General features: G+C 39.6%; 3 protein-coding genes across 4 annotated transcripts in view; 1 reads left to right on the forward strand and 2 right to left on the reverse strand.

The window, feature by feature from the left end:
• The window catches only part of itgb1bp1 (integrin beta 1 binding protein 1), a 1043117-nt gene that overhangs the window by 18250 nt on the left and 1009172 nt on the right, over positions 1-15695 (reverse strand). Inside the window, exon 1 of one of the 2 annotated variants that reach the window (XM_062041600.1) lies at positions 1781-1911. The exons of the other annotated variant lie outside the window; for it this stretch is intronic. The gene's annotated coding sequence lies outside the window, so the exon portion shown is untranslated. Of the gene's footprint in view, positions 1-1780; positions 1912-15695 lie in introns of those variants that run through there. 2 annotated transcript variants of the gene reach the window in all.
• LOC133646341 (cleavage and polyadenylation specificity factor subunit 3) lies at positions 2122-12903 on the forward strand. The gene is made up of 18 exons (XM_062041598.1): positions 2122-2287; positions 3902-3965; positions 4048-4145; positions 4208-4336; positions 4401-4578; positions 4654-4743; positions 4830-4980; positions 5048-5223; positions 5289-5447; positions 6374-6520; positions 6664-6816; positions 9148-9256; positions 9325-9423; positions 9489-9583; positions 9666-9753; positions 11132-11198; positions 11673-11769; positions 11835-12903. Exons 1-18 carry the CDS (start codon positions 2217-2219, stop codon positions 11970-11972), a joined length of 2109 nt encoding a protein of 702 aa, XP_061897582.1. The 5' UTR covers positions 2122-2216; the 3' UTR covers positions 11973-12903.
• Positions 14162-15469, reverse strand: LOC133646343 (dnaJ homolog subfamily C member 30, mitochondrial-like). Its single transcript, XM_062041599.1, has 2 exons — positions 14501-15469; positions 14162-14425 (listed from the first exon to the last, which is right to left on the reverse strand). The coding sequence occupies exon 1, from the start codon at positions 15409-15411 to the stop codon at positions 14509-14511; it is 903 nt and encodes a 300-aa protein (XP_061897583.1). The 5' UTR covers positions 15412-15469; the 3' UTR covers positions 14162-14425; positions 14501-14508.

Consider the following 15695-nt stretch of genomic DNA (forward strand, 5'->3'; position numbering starts at 1 on the left):
AAGGCCCTTTTTAAAAATAAAATAAAATAAGATAAATAAATAAAAAACATTTTCTTGGATAAAAAAGAAAGTAAAACAATATAAAAATAATTACATAAAAAATAGTAATTAATGAAAATGTTAGTGGACCAGCAGCCTATACAATTATGTGTGCTTCAGGGACTGTGTCCCTTGCAGATGTGTTGTCTATGTTGTGGGAACCAGAATATTGGTAGCACAAAGAAATAACCCCTTTTGTGTGAGTGGGTGTGGATGAGTGTGCATGGGAGAGGTTGTTTGGGTTGATGCACTGATTGAAAGTGTATCTTGTGTTTTTTCTATATAGATTTAATTTAAAAAAAAAAATAAATAAATATATATATATATATTTTTTTTTTAATTTAAAAAAAATTTTTTTTTTTAAATAGGCCCGCGGGCGACTAATCTGGTCCTTACGGGCGACCTGGTGCCCGCGGGCACCGCGTTGGTGACCCCTGTTTTAAACCATCTGGCCCGCCACGAGGCCTTGACTTTGACACTTGTGATGTAACATAATATGTGGAAAAACTGAAGCGTTTTGAGTGGACACACGTTCTAGAGCAGGCCTGGGCAATTATTTTGACTCGGGGGGCCAAACTTAGAGTAAAAAAATGTGTCTGGGGGCCTGTATATATCTATTTTTAGGAACACTGATACAAAACCTCACAATAATGTCTGATTTATTGCTAAAAACCCTGTGACAGACTGCCTTAAACAGAATGTAATTTTTTTTTTACTGAATGAGACACCCAGAATGTACATGGAAATAAAGAATGTGGGATTTACAATATTAACTATGAAGGATAAAACACTGAATATTGACAACATATGAACGTCACCCCCCCCCCCCCCCCCTCTTGATTGACATATTTTACAATCAAGCAAAACACAACAAACAGCGAAATATGAACGCGAAGGGGGAAAAAAACCCAGCTACAATCTGATGTATCACAAAGCTTTAGAACTTTGTTGTGAAAATCTCCTTCCACATCTGTCCCTGACACCCGCATTTCAGGCTCTGGAAACACTCCGTGGAAACGCTTCCCACCCACACTGCTTGGTACTTTATCTGAGCTGCTGTGACTTAGATTACCATAGTAACTAATTAGATTACCATAGTAACAAGTATATTATGCAAAAGCGCAGATTTCATCCATTGAAATAATTTGTATATATACAAATAGTTGAAGACTTACAGTCATTTGAAAACATCACTGCACATCATAATGGCAGCTACAGTTTCCATTTTAAAGATCTAATAAAATGATTTGGGAATATTCGGCGGGCCTGATTGAAAAGCTTAATTTGCCCAGGTCTGATCTAGAAATATTGAAATGTACACAGTAAGGTAATAACTTTGAATTTTTTTTCTTCTAAAAATACAATAAAAAATGAAAATAAAACGTTACGAAAATTTTGTAATCCAATATATTTCATGTTTAATATGTGTATATGAATATAGAGCGATGGTTGCAGCTTCCTGGTTGATGAACATAAAGGCTGTTTTGCCCGGAGGTGGACCGGCCAGGAATTACGTAGGTCACCTGTGTGTTGCACCGTTGCAGTTAACTTATTCCAAACATTCACAAAAAAATATTTCGAAGACACGGACAAAGCCGTTATGATGACCGTTTAAGCTCACTAAACTGTTAAAGCCATTCATCCTTCACCGCCCACGTCGTCTCAACGATCAAGTTGATCGGCGTCAACTTTACTAGCAGGAAAAAGGGAGTTTATAATAACATAAAAGTGTCAGACATACCTGTTAGTGTACCGTTAACATTATTCGCTCTCGCCACCTCCGACTGGGCGTTTGTTTGCTTTTATTTACGCTCAGTTTAGCTTCTCTCGTAGTTTCACTGCCTCCACCCGACACTTAAAGGGGACATACCATCTCGAGCTTACAATGCAGTATTTTTTTTATTAATGTGACTTAAGTTGAACGTCACATATATAATAAATGTATGGTTATGCATTGTAAAAACGTATTTAAATGTTTTTGTATTACAACATGTTATTAAAACAAACAATAACATTTGTCCCGGAACACTTGTCATCGCCCCTTGGTTCTGACCGAGCGTATTTTGACGCCCAACCGGAAGTGTCCACTTTGCGAGAGACCGCCCACCCATTCATTTCGAAAACACTATGCTTTCATATTAATATTTGTGGGGTTTTAGCCCTGGTTTCAGGTAGCTATGGCGACAAAACGCAAAGTGGAGATGGTTGTCCCGGCAGAGGAGAGTGACCAGCTCCACATTCGTCCGTTGTAAGCTGATATATGTCACAATATTGTAGTAAAATGGTAATATTTGTGAACTAAACGTTAGCTGAAATCAGGGGTGTCCAAATCTAAGCTGCTTCCTCCGTGGGCAGCATACTGGGGGGAAAAATCGATGGACACTTTGATATTTTTAAACGTTTCGAAAATTTTGTTAAAAATATTTAAAATTGTTAATTTGAAGACAGCAGTTATTACACTTATTATTAGTAACATTTCCGACTTTTCTTTGGGCCTTCATTTTGTTTTTAATAGGCCTGTGGAAAAATAACGAGTTAACTAAAGTAAAATATTGCGTTAATCATGACAAGTGGATGCATATACATAGAATAATCACGCAATTTATTTTGACCATAAATGCGTGGTTTCTCAATTATTTTCAGTCGCGCCCGCCCCCTCTCCGTCGTGATTATAAATAATATAATTTGTAGTAGACCTCTGCAAAACATTGTATCCAATAACGTTTAACAAAAATAAATATCAATCAGCTTACTGTACAACAAAAAATAACTATTACCACTTTTTAGCCTGTGACAGCAGAGATTTAAAGTGCATCAATTTGCCTGAAATAATAAAATAATCCATATTTAAACTTTTTTTTTTTTTTGACCGACATTAATCATTTGATACTGAAAAATTACATTTAATCAACTCAATTAATTCAAATTGATCTGCAAAATTATTTCAGAGCATAATATATGGTGGCACAGGGGTTAGTGCATGTGCCTGACGATACGAAGGTCCTGGGTAGTCCTGAGTTCAAACCCGGCCTCGGGATCTTTCTGTGTGGAGTTTGCATGTTCTCCCCGTGACTGCGTGGGTTCCCTCCGGGTACTCCGGCTTCCTCCCACCGCCAAAAACATGCACCTGGGGATAGGTTGATTGGCAACACTAAATTGGCCCTAGTGTGTGAATGTTGTCTGTCTATCTGTGTTGGCCGTGTGATGAGGTGGCGACTTGTCCAGGGTGTACCCTGCCTTCCGCCCGAATGCAGCTGAGATAGGCTCCAGCACCCCCAAAAGGGGCAAGTGGTAGAAAATGGATGGATGGATATATAAAACACTTTACCCTACAAAACAAAAGTGGGTTAAACAATTTCTGCCGATTTTTTTTCATAAATAAAGTCAAGACGAATGGCTTAAATGAGCATGTTTTGTAGTGCACAGCTTTCAAAGCAGGGTACTGATAAAGTATGTTCCCCTGGGTTACACACTCTGGGCCCGCCCCACTATTTGAGAAGGGCTACTTTACCTTAACTGTTAATGGTTACCTGAAAGGTGACGTGTGTTGTTATACGGCCAGTGATCAGGTGGTGTGCTCGCTGGTAAATTTCACTTCAAAATAAATCCTGTTAGCACTTTAGATAAAACTGTTACCAAGTGTTGTGCAAATAAATTATGTGCATTCAAGGAAAATTTGACAATATGTCTTCCCTTAAAATGTGTGGTTAATCTGATGAAAAATATATCATTTGACAGCACTGGTGTTTGCATTTTATTTGTTAAATTTCATTACTGCAATGAATGACAAAGACAACCAATGCCATAAATGGCCTCCAGAATGCAGTTCGGACTCCCTAGTCTTACACTGTATTTTTCCCAGGGGTGCTGGACAGGAGGTTGGGAGGTCGTGTATTATACTGGAGTTCAAAGGAAGAAAAATTATGGTAAATAACAGTACAAAAGTACTCCAGCTATATAAACAGCGACTGTGTTTATGAGTGGATGAATATTATTTGTATTTGGCAGCTGGACTGTGGCATCCATCCTGGTTTAGAGGGAATGGACGCCCTCCCCTATATAGACTTGATCGACCCAGCTGAGATTGATTTGCTGCTCATCAGCCAGTAAGTGTCCATTACACAAGTGGAACAAATATGTGACTAAATGTGCCTACTTTTCTGCCCAGTTTTCACCTTGATCACTGCGGAGCTCTGCCTTGGTTCCTCCAGAAGACCAGCTTCAAAGGAAGGACCTTCATGACCCACGCCACCAAGGCCATCTACCGCTGGCTGCTGTCGGACTATGTCAAAGTCAGGTTAGAAACTGTTTGTTGAGTTTTAAATTGCAATTCGGCAATATGTCTTGTTTTTTTTCTGTAGCAACATTTCTGCAGACGACATGTTGTACACGGAGACAGACCTCGAGGAGAGCATGGATAAGATTGAGACCATTAACTTCCACGAGGTCAAGGAGGTGGCGGGAATTAAGTTCTGGTGCTACCATGCTGGTCATGTGTTGGGAGCTGCCATGTTTATGATTGAAATAGCTGGCGTCAAGGTAACAGCTTCTACTGGATTTATTTTTATTTGGTTATATTCAATTATTTTTAATAATGTGTTTGTATCTTGAAAGATACTGTACACAGGAGACTTCTCTCGACAGGAAGACAGGCACCTCATGGCAGCTGAGATCCCTAGTGTCAAGCCAGACATTTTAATTATTGTACGCCACAAAAAGTTAAACATTTGCTCTTGAAATGTTTTGGTTTTTTTTTTTTACCTCTTAAGGTGACCAAAATGTGTCAACAGGAGTCAACGTACGGCACGCACATCCATGAGAAGAGGGAGGAGCGTGAGGCTCGCTTCTGTAACACCGTCCATGACATTGTCAACAGAGAGGGCCGCTGTTTGATCCCCGTGTTTGCTTTGGGAAGAGCCCAGGAACTGCTGCTCATCCTGGGTGAGACATGGCATATTGGGGGTTTGACAACAAACCCATATTTTCAATCTATAATGCATCTTGATAGACGAGTACTGGCAGAACCACCCCGAGCTCCATGACATCCCCATCTATTACGCCTCATCCCTGGCCAAAAAGTGCATGGCTGTGTACCAGACCTACGTCAACGCCATGAACGACAAGATCCGCAAGGCAATCAACATAAACAACCCTTTTGTCTTCAAGCACATCAGTAACCTGAAGGTGGGGCGAACAAAGCTTTACAGCCAAGCGGCGTGATCTATTTTACACGACTCCATCTCTTGCAGAGCATGGATCACTTTGATGACATCGGCCCCAGTGTGGTGATGGCGTCGCCTGGTATGATGCAGAGCGGCCTATCCAGGGAGCTCTTTGAAAGCTGGTGCACAGATAAAAGGAATGGAGTCATTATCGCTGGGTACTGTGTGGAGGGAACACTGGCCAAGGTCAGCTGGTGCATAAGTACAGTGTAATTACATTAAATATAATAGCTATATCCATAATTCATCTTTTTTTGGGAAGAAGAGCACTAATATCACTAGATAAAATGCAGACTTGTTTGTTAGCTGGGTAAGCATGATGATGTAAAACTGGGGTGTCAAATTTTTTTTTATTGAGGGCCACATTGCAGTTATGGCTGCCCTCACAGGGCCGCATGTAACAGTGAATAATATATAAATACAAATGTATAAGGATTATACATCTTAAATAATTGCCTATGCATTTGATTATTTTATATATTTTTATCTACGTACACTGTGAAGAAAAAAAAGTATTTTATGGGAAAAAAACTTTTAGCAACTGAGCTGCCATTTTACTTTGAAAAATCTACGGTTGTGTTTACAGTGCCTTACTGTAAATAAAAAAACAGCAAAGCACGTTTTTACCACAAAATCTATTGTGATTTTTACAGTGTACAATTTGATGAATAACTTGCTTTGAAATCATGAGTCAAGTAGATATTTAAGTGTCTATTTTTATTTTAACCAAAAAATGTTTGGAATGTATTATATTTTCTTGCATTATTAGATATTAAAGTTTAGAAGATATGCAATTGCATGCACTATATATTTTTATTCTTCTGTCAAAATGGAAAGAACAAATACATTTAGTAAGAAAATATAAAGTACTTTATTGACACATTATTTCCAGTCTTTTGCAGGCTATATACAATGATGATTTTGACACGTGATAGAAAACAAATATATTCAAAATGATACGACGATATAGCAGGTCGTGGCTACATCTCTCCTGGTGCATATGAGTGACCGGAAGAAAAGCTCCCGACTTACTAAAGCTGTAGACCCAGAGTATACAAAATGGCCAATAATATGCATGCAGCTTACTGTGGTGACTGTGATTTGTTGTGGAGCACATCATGTCTGAGCCGGAGGAGATCACCACCATGTCAGGACAGAAGCTCCTGCTGAAGATGTCGGTGGACTACATCTCCTTCTCGGCCCACACGGACTACCAACAAACCAGCGAGTTCATCCGGGCCCTGAAACCTCCGCATGTGGTAGGAAGGAGGGGTTGAAATGTTTAATAGTTGCTTACCTTATTTAGCTACATAATAGGGGGCAACATTTTAGGGAAAACATCATTTTGGATGCTGTTCTTTCATTAGACCTTAATAGCTGTGCCTTGTGTCTCTGCTCTCAGATCTTGGTCCACGGCGAGCAGAACGAGATGGCTCGTCTGAAGGCGGCGTTGATTCGAGAGTACGAGGACAACGACCAGGTTCACATCGAAGTCCACAACCCTCGTAACACAGAATCCGTCACCCTCAACTTCAGAGGAGAGAAACTGGCCAAGGTAGGTCGGACAGATTTCCTCATTGTTGATTACCTGTGTCTTAAACGGTGCCAAAAGGGAGTGCACTGCATGGCAGCAACCAGCAGAGGTGCTGTTGGGTCCGCTTCAGCCAGTTTACAGAAGTACAAGATGAGACCAGCATTGCAAAGTTAGGCTACTGGCAGCATTATTTTAAGCATTAATTTATTTAAATTAGTACAGCAAAGTGATGACGGGATCTTAATCGCAATACATCTTGAAGCCTCTTGCGAAAACGTACATCACTATATATATTATATATAAATAAATAAATGTATATATATATATATATATATATATATATATAAATGATAAAAGAACAATTTTAAAACGGGTCACAAGGGCTCTTAATTTAGCTGCTGATGTATAGGAAAGGATAGCCGGTAACATATTGTGTCATTTTTGGTTGTATTATTTTCTCAAAATTATTATGAATCTACCTGTTAATTTACTGTTAATATCTGCTCCACTTTCGTGTAACGCGGCTCCAGCTACACTTCTGTTAAAAAATAAGCACTTATTCGTCTGTTGTTTTATACTCTTTAGTTTTGGGCGATATTACAAATTTGTGTATCGAACTGCTACCAAAAAGTTACAGGGGCAGTAATGGTCATACCCAATTTCATTCTTAAATTATTCATAATCCTGAAGGGATGATTAAATGATTTAACTTTGATCACAACTCATTTCCTGAGTTTGTAAACACAACAATTTTTTTGACAGTAACAAATTTTGATCTAATCACTGGAGTATCTACCATTAACTGACATTATACCTGGTATCATTACTGTCTATATTTGAATTGATCCACCCACCTCTGTTTGTTTTAAAGAGCTCCATTTTAGCGATAAGCTCTGCTTTTTTGTATCCTGCCACAGTGTATAGTGTAGCATGTTTGGCTATTCTTTGTGGGGTGCCGAATGTAAAAGTTCAATCACACTTTTCTAGCAGATATATTTCTCAGATTTAACTTACTTTCCTCAGATTTAACTCACTTTTCTCAGATTTAGCTAATTTTCATCACATTTACGTTTACATTAAATGTTAACTCTAAGTATTATATCCTGGATTTATGGCTCTTTGAAAGAACAGCCATTCAGAAAACTGGATTATTATAGTTGTATGCTTTAAAAGTAAACTGGCGGTAACTTGTTTTTAATAATGGAAACAATCACTGGCTGCAGTTAGATTGGATACAAATATCTTAAATGAAATGTAAACCAATATATTATTTTTGACATTCATTTGGCTTTTAATTCATTATAAACATTTCATTAAGTGGTACAATATTGTGAATGAGTGTGAATGTTGTCTGTCTATCTGTGTTGGCCCTGCGATGAGGTGGCGACTTGTCCAGGGTGTACCCCGCCTTCCGCCCGATTGTAGCTGAGATAGGCTCCAGCGCCCCCCGCGATCCCGAAGGGAATAAGCGGTAGAAAATGGATGGATGGGTACAATATTGGCATCTGTGAAAGTGGTATCACTATTTAGAATTTTCCCACATCTAAAAAAAGACTGTGGCACAATAAAAACTATGTACATTTACTTAAAAAAATATATATGTATACAATTGATATAAATACAACTAGAATGAAGAAAAGAGGATGTCCCTGTGCACATTTGTCTTGGATTAGGCCAGTGGTTCTTAATTATTCATCATGCCCTCCCTAATGTTAATTTTTTTTCTTTATGCATTAAGATAGTTCTTTACTAACACTAAAGATGCTATTACGCCATGGCCTCTCACACTCACTTTGATCAGTACATTTGAGAAGCACTGCATTAAACGGGCTGTTTGGAACTTGTTCAGTTAAAATTTTCTAGGGGAATTTTTTCACACCCCGCCCTGATGTGCATGTTTATTTATTTATCGATCTGTATGTGTAAAGATATACGTTATTGCCTCTCACGCCCCCCAGGGTGTACCTGCCCCACTATTTGAGAAGCATTGGATTTGGCTAATAGACATGTTTCACAGTCCCAAAACCCAATTAGACTAATTAATTAGCTAAAAACAGCCATTTAGGTAACTATCATAGTCATACATCAATCAGGGTTTTAAAATCTCAAGTTATTTAAATAATTAAAGTTTTTTTAAATGCATTATCGCAACCGTGTCTGTAATATTACTGTTGCGAAATAAAAGTATCTCTATTTCACAACGTGGTGGTTTGCCTTTCGGGCTTCTTTTCATAGCGCTGATTGCTTTTTTCTCTCTCGCGAGATCTGGCAACACTGACCTGTTTATGTTCTTCTATGTTTGAACTGATGGGCCCTCAAATGCCTAACCTGATCTTCTGCTCCTGTGCTCAGGTGATGGGTTCTCTGGCGGATCAGAAGTGTGTTCAGGGTCAAAGGGTATCAGGCATCCTGGTGAAGAAGAACTTCAACTATCACATCCTCAATCCCTCGGACCTTTCAAGTCAGTCACGTTAGTCCAGAAATCAGTGTGAATGTATTGAGATACTCACCACGTTGGTGTTTTTGTAGTGTATACAGAGCTGTCCATGAGCACAGTGAAACAGACACAGGCAATCCCCTTCACCGGACCTTACTCACTGCTCGTCTGCCACCTGAGGAACCTCACAGGTGAACCTTCATACACTTGCTCCTTTGCACAGATCAAACTTAGCTTTGAGTTTTCTCTCCATCAGGCGACGTGGAGGAGCTCGATGGAACCGAGAAGAAAACCTTGAGGGTTTTCCAAAGCATCACACTGATCCACGAGGCGGGCGTGGTTCTGCTGGAGGTGAGTACTATGGTACAATGTAAAATATATTGGGATTGCTGTTGCTTCCACAGCAGTTCTACAACTTCTTTGTATATTTCAGTGGCTTGCTAACCCTCTCAACGACATGTACGCCGACGCTGTAACCACTGTGGTGTTGGAAGTCCAGTCCAACCCGAAAGCTCACAAAGGTCATTATCAGTATCACTTTTCTTGTTGTCATCAGGTAGCAATTGGAGGATGCTTAGTGGGGTAGATTGTGGTCATCTACAACCATGCATTTATAGCTCTGACACCACTTGCAACTTAACAAACCCATATAATATTTACACTTTTACTTATTCTGCTTAAGTGTTAACACAAACCAAAATACACCTGAAGGACAGCTTTTAGTGTTTCTGCACTTGTGCTTTATTATTACCAGTGGTTAACCTATGTTTACACTAGTATGACAATTTAAATGTTACGACATTCTGAAGGGTTTCTTCTTTGTCACTCCACTTTGACCCCGGAACTAACTTCCCCCATAATTTTCTGTGAATTGTTTCTAAAAATTTGGAATGTGCCGATTGATCGCCATTTTTCATGTAAAAGTATGTCATCGCCGTTGACGATTACGAACGCTGATCCCCTTTGGCTGACACTGTATTTATTTTTAGTCCCCTAGCTGACAAGCTAGCATTTCCATACAGTGTGGAGTCGTTCACCTAAGGTAATAACAATCAGCTCCATTGCAGCAGATAAACTGCATTTCTTAGTATTTTAAGTATCAAGTTTCATTATCACTGGAGGACGATGCTATCTATACATGTTGTTATACACCGAGATCAAGCTAGGAGCAGACACGCTAATACATAAGCAAGCCTGAAACAACACAATAAATAAGTGCTTAGTAACGTTTAAGTGTAAATGAAACCATGTTGCAGCAGAAATTAAGCAGTTATTAACAGGAAAATAACAAGGAGAATAATATGAGTCAAGAGAGAGAATAATATAACAACTGTTGGTGTCTCCGCATTGTCGCAGTCAGGACATGACACGTAAGAGGAGGACAAACCCCGTAATTTGGTGGCGTCGATACCAAGGGTAGTATCAGTATGTGATCGTGATTAGATTCGTTTTTTTTGTTGTTAGTATTAACAAATTGAGGGAATAACTCCCTGGCCAAAGGATGACTTTAAGAGCAAAAACAAAAGGGTTAATACGCGTAATAGTAAGTCATTTTACTTTTGTGTAGCATTTACTTTGTGTTGATCAAACAATTGTACCTAATAAAATAAAAATGTGTTAAAACTGCAAACATTTTTTAAATGCTCACCATCAATCCATAACATATTTTTGCAGTTAATACATGTAATCGGTATCTGTATTAGTAGAGGCCAATCTCACTCATGGATGATCGGTATCAATAGCATAAAACCCTGATTGGAACATCAGTACTAAAAATTCCAACAAATCAAATGTTAACCAGTTTCCTAAAAAGTGACTGCGTTCATCTCTAAAGGCTCCACTGATTATTCCACTAAAGATGACTTCAGCTGCTGACTCTTTGATGTGTTTTTTCAACAGTCATGGAGAACCAGACTTCTACTCTGGACATGGATACCTTCCAAAATAGACTGGAAATCATGTTACAGTAAGTCAGTGCTTCTCAAATAGTAGGGCGGGCCCCCCTGGGGGGCGCGTGTGACCTCGGAGAACATGCTTTTTATTCTCCGTACCAGAATGTGACTGGCTGTAACCACGATGGGAGATGAGAAAAGGCTGGTGTGTTGTTTCCTTTAATGTTAATAAACTAACAATGTTATGCAGAGGTATAGTTATAATGATTTTACAGACAAACTATAATATTTTTAGTCACAGTGGAGAGTCGGGGGCTGTGAAATATTTTCTTCTTCCTAGGGGGGCGTACAGAATAATTGAGAAGCACTGCAGGAAGTGGTTTAATGCCTACTGCTTATAGAATATATTTAACTCAGTTTTGCTGTGGTAGAGCACACCTGTCATATTAAGGAGCTTTTTCACTAACAGTTACTTTAAGACTTTTACATTATTTACATCTAGCATTTAGTGATGTACACCAAGTATATTGACCTTTTTGCGTCGTAAGGGACATGTTTGGACAGGACTACGTGGACATCAGCGATGATAAAAACTTCTCTGTGACAGTTGATGGGAAGACGGTGCTCATTTGCTTGGAAACAAGGGTAAGTTTCTGTTTAACCTTACAGTTTTTGGACATTCTCACGGTTTTAAATCTCCCTTCAACCAGTCTGTGTGCTATGAGGACGACAGCATAGAGGACGACTCCCTGAGAGAGATGGTGGAGTTGGCGGTGCAGCGCCTCTTTGACGCCCTGAACCCCATCACGTCAGAGCATGGGCGAAGTTGCGCTCAAACTACTACTTAAGACACATAGTTTTAACGGTTTAAATTTTAGTGTGATAGTTTGTATTGGTGTTATATGGATTAGTTTAGTGTTGTACCTGCACGCACTTGAATGTATTTATTTATTAACGTAATGTGTAGTTTAACTAATGTGCACTGATATGATTTAACTTGTGAACTGTGAATTTCTAATTGCACTTAATGTTCAATGTCAACAGGAAAAAAAACATGTTTTGTTAGTGATTTAAGTGAATGTTTTTCCTCATAAACTAGAGTCAGGACACGTCCAAACATTTCACAGTGCTTTTTCCAAGCACAGCTTATTTATTGCTTAAAATATCTGGATGATACACATTGATTTTTCCAAAATAAAAGGCATAGTAGTCCAGATCTTTGCATTTCCCCTCAACTAAGTGTTTATACATTTTCTAATAATAAATATCACATGACTTACTATAAGTCAATGAAGATAAAACTGTCGGGACAGAAGCAGCACCTAAAATGTGAAGAACAAAAAAAAATTCCGCCAAGGGTGACACACATCCAGACTAACTAAACACAACAACATTATACAGAAATGTGTTATTAGGCCTTGGCCAATAACACATTTTGCTGTACAATATATTGTCTCACAAATAATTGCTACTAAATCATATTATTGTCAGCATTGTTTTGGTGACAATTTAAGCACCGATGCATTCATAATGTATAATAATGATGCAAGTAACCCTTTCAAACACAATAAACTTCTATTTTACAGTAGTATTGGAAGGTCAAAAACTTTTTGAGTATCCTAAATAATAGGGGTGTAAAGATTTATTTTAACGATTCAATTCAATATTTGTGGTTGCCGATACGATTCAGGGACAATCTCTTTTTCTTTTTAGAACGATTAAATCCGAAACAATTCAGTGAGTTGAAATCAATTATTTTTTAGCAAAAAAAAATAATAATCAAACAGTTTGACTGTGAAATATATACTGGACACTGCAGGTGAAGCTTCCTATATCACTGTTATTTATTGTCAAGAAATTAAATATAAATGAATCACAGATACAAACAAGCAAGTAAACAATTTATGGTCAATGTATTGACATCTTATTTAAATAAAGTGCAACAAACACTTTAGGTTGAATTAAGAGGAACCCTTTTCTGCTCTCATTTTCAATAGTCAAGCAAAATTAAAAAAAAGTAGTTAACAGCATTTTAACAGTAGATCTACCTGCCAAATTAAGTTCTCTGCACTGGCCTTGTGGAGGACGGACAGCGTCACAGGTGTGCGAAAGCATTTATGCCCTATCATCCCTTGACTGATCGCTTGTACTCATAACTTTCTGATGAAATAGCTTTCCCCTGGCTGTTAGTTGTTGTCAATTCATGTTGTGTTCCAGAAGTCGGTGCGTCGCGTAACTTGGTCCGCAGTCACTTCCGTTTGGTCGGTCGCGTCTTTTGTGGCTTGTAAAGTAAACTTCTGGCTTTACGTTATTTCATTGAGTTGTGGCTTTTGCAATTGTTTTGTAGCTGAGAGTTTTTTATGTTGTAGTTGATATTGTGTTGTGGATTTTGCATTTGTTGTGACCTTTCTCGACCACCATCGCTATCCGACATTTTTGTTTTGATGACGTCACAGATGGGGAAATAGATTAAATGTTAAATGTCCCTATTTATAGAAGTGCTAAACTTCATACAAAGTCTGTCGTTGTTCAATCCAATGTTTTCCTTTTTCTGGTATCGAATCTCTTTTAAAACGATTTTGGATTAATACCGATCTTCCGGAAGGCAAACTTGGCAAGCACAGATCAATATACCGTACTTGAAATTGAGGAATTTAAATCGATCAATCGTTACACCCCTAATAAGCAAGTAAACAAATAATAAAAATAAAACTCAATTTCTGTTGGAAAAAAACTTCACTTAAATAAATATTGAACATCTTAAAGTGCAGTTAAAATTTTCCGTATTTCGAAAAAACAGACCATTGTTTATGTATTTTGGCATTGCTTTCTGACAAATTCGGCATACTGGTTAGTTTGTCCGTGTTGATGGGCTAAACTTGCTCATTCAGTTATAAACCAGAATATTCTCACAATGGTACATTTGGCTTTGCAATCATAATTTTTCTCCCCAATTTTCATTACCTTATGGTGCTTCTCGCCATTAGCTAACAGTCTCACCGCCGCTGACAGAGACAAAGATTGTGGATGACTGGCAAGAGGGTTCACGCTGTTAATTTAATTCTGCTTTTGAACAAGCGCGCTCGGGTGCACAGAGTGAAACCTCTTGCACCCTGCGAGAGACGGGAGAAAACAAACATGGCCCATCAACGCTAAATTGTCAGGAACTACATCCAGTATGCACTAGTACATCTATAGAGGAGCAAGAAGTAGGACTATGGCTTGTGGGGATGGAAAGGATCACCTCCTCAGAATCATAATGGTAGCATCCATCCTTATCCTCCATCAACCCAGGGGTAGTCTGCAGACAGAATCAAACACATCTAGGCGGAGTGACATTTAGAAGGAAGTATTTTAGGTAAATGTGACAGGTTACCCAAAATGTCACTTGAACGTGGCAAAGAGACAAAACGCCATTACGACCATCAATACCATGCCTAGTTCACTAAAGCTGTCCTTGTTCCTTTCAGCCATCGACTCCTGCTTCTGCTTTAGAATGTCCTTTTGTCGCTTTCGGTTGTCTTTTTCTCTTTGCAGCTGCTCGCCGTAGTGAGAGCGGAGGAACTTGTCGAAGTCGAACACACCGCCGCCGCCGGGCGCCACCGCTGACCGCCGCCTGTCGCCCTGCGCCGGGGTCGAGCTCCCACTCGTGTCCTTCGCGGAGGGTCTGGAAGAGCCGGTTAAATCGAGCTGGCTCAACAGGCCGCGGTCGTACTTCTTCCGCAGGGCCTTGTTGCCCAGCACGGTGTAGGCTTCGCTGATTTCCGAGAATCGAACAGTGGCCGAGTCGCAACCGGCGTTTCTGTCCGGGTGGTAGATGAAGGACTGCTTATAGTAGGCGGTTTTAATCTGCGCATGCGTGGCGCCGGGGGCCACCTCCAGGATGTCATAGTAACCCGTTTTGCTTCTATAAAGCGGCTCCCCTTGACCGCCATTACCGCTGTAAGTCCTGGTGAGCGTCACGCAAACCCGGCGTGTCCTTGGCGCGGGGAAAGACACCGGATGCTCCCGTTGTCCAAGCCAGAGAGAACCATGTCGGTTAATATAAATGACGTCACGTCCATTGACGTCATGGCCAACACAAACCGGTGTTGTGAAAGTGTCTCGTGAAACTGTCAAGCCACCCGCTTCAAATGTGTTGACACGTTTAAAATCCACGAATAAAACCACGCTAGATAATGAAAATGAACGTACCGTGCCCTCCCCTTCCTTTCCAATAGGTTTCAACCGTAGTTTGGCTGACATATTCAAAGTGCCCCTTACAACACGAAGTATGCCTTCCGCCATCTTTGCCCGGTGCAAATAAGGAAGTACTAGCACGACAGGAAGTGGATGTTGGCGGGTTAGTGTAGCCTTTTCTTTACGGCGACCCCCAGTGGCAAATGTGACAACGTGAAGGTAAAAACTTTTCTTTTTTAAAAACTCTTTAAACTTTTTCAGGGTGTACCCCGCCTTCCGACCGTGTGCAGCGGGGATAGACTCCAGCACTCCCCACGACCCCGAGAGGGACAAGCGGTAGAAAAATGGATTGGTGGATACTATGTACAGCAGTTATTGATATTTTTTTGGGG

Source organism: Entelurus aequoreus, linkage group LG03 (genome assembly GCF_033978785.1).
Source record: "Entelurus aequoreus isolate RoL-2023_Sb linkage group LG03, RoL_Eaeq_v1.1, whole genome shotgun sequence".
NCBI lineage: Eukaryota > Metazoa > Chordata > Actinopteri > Syngnathiformes > Syngnathidae > Entelurus > Entelurus aequoreus.

What these genes read in the sequence shown, in the direction of transcription:
- LOC133646341 (XM_062041598.1), top strand. Translation starts at nt 2,217, where the DNA reads ATGGCGACAAAACGCAAAGTGGAGATGGTTGTCCCGGCAGAGGAGAGT. An exon ending in GATTTGCTGCTCATCAGCCA is followed by an intron (nt 4,146 to 4,207) that starts GTAAGTGTCCAT and finishes TTTTCTGCCCAG; the next exon opens with TTTTCACCTTGATCACTGCG. An exon ending in TCATTTGCTTGGAAACAAGG is followed by an intron (nt 11,770 to 11,834) that starts GTAAGTTTCTGT and finishes CCCTTCAACCAG; the next exon opens with TCTGTGTGCTATGAGGACGA.
- LOC133646343 (XM_062041599.1), bottom strand. Translation starts at nt 15,411, where the DNA reads ATGGCGGAAGGCATACTTCGTGTTGTAAGGGGCACTTTGAATATGTCA.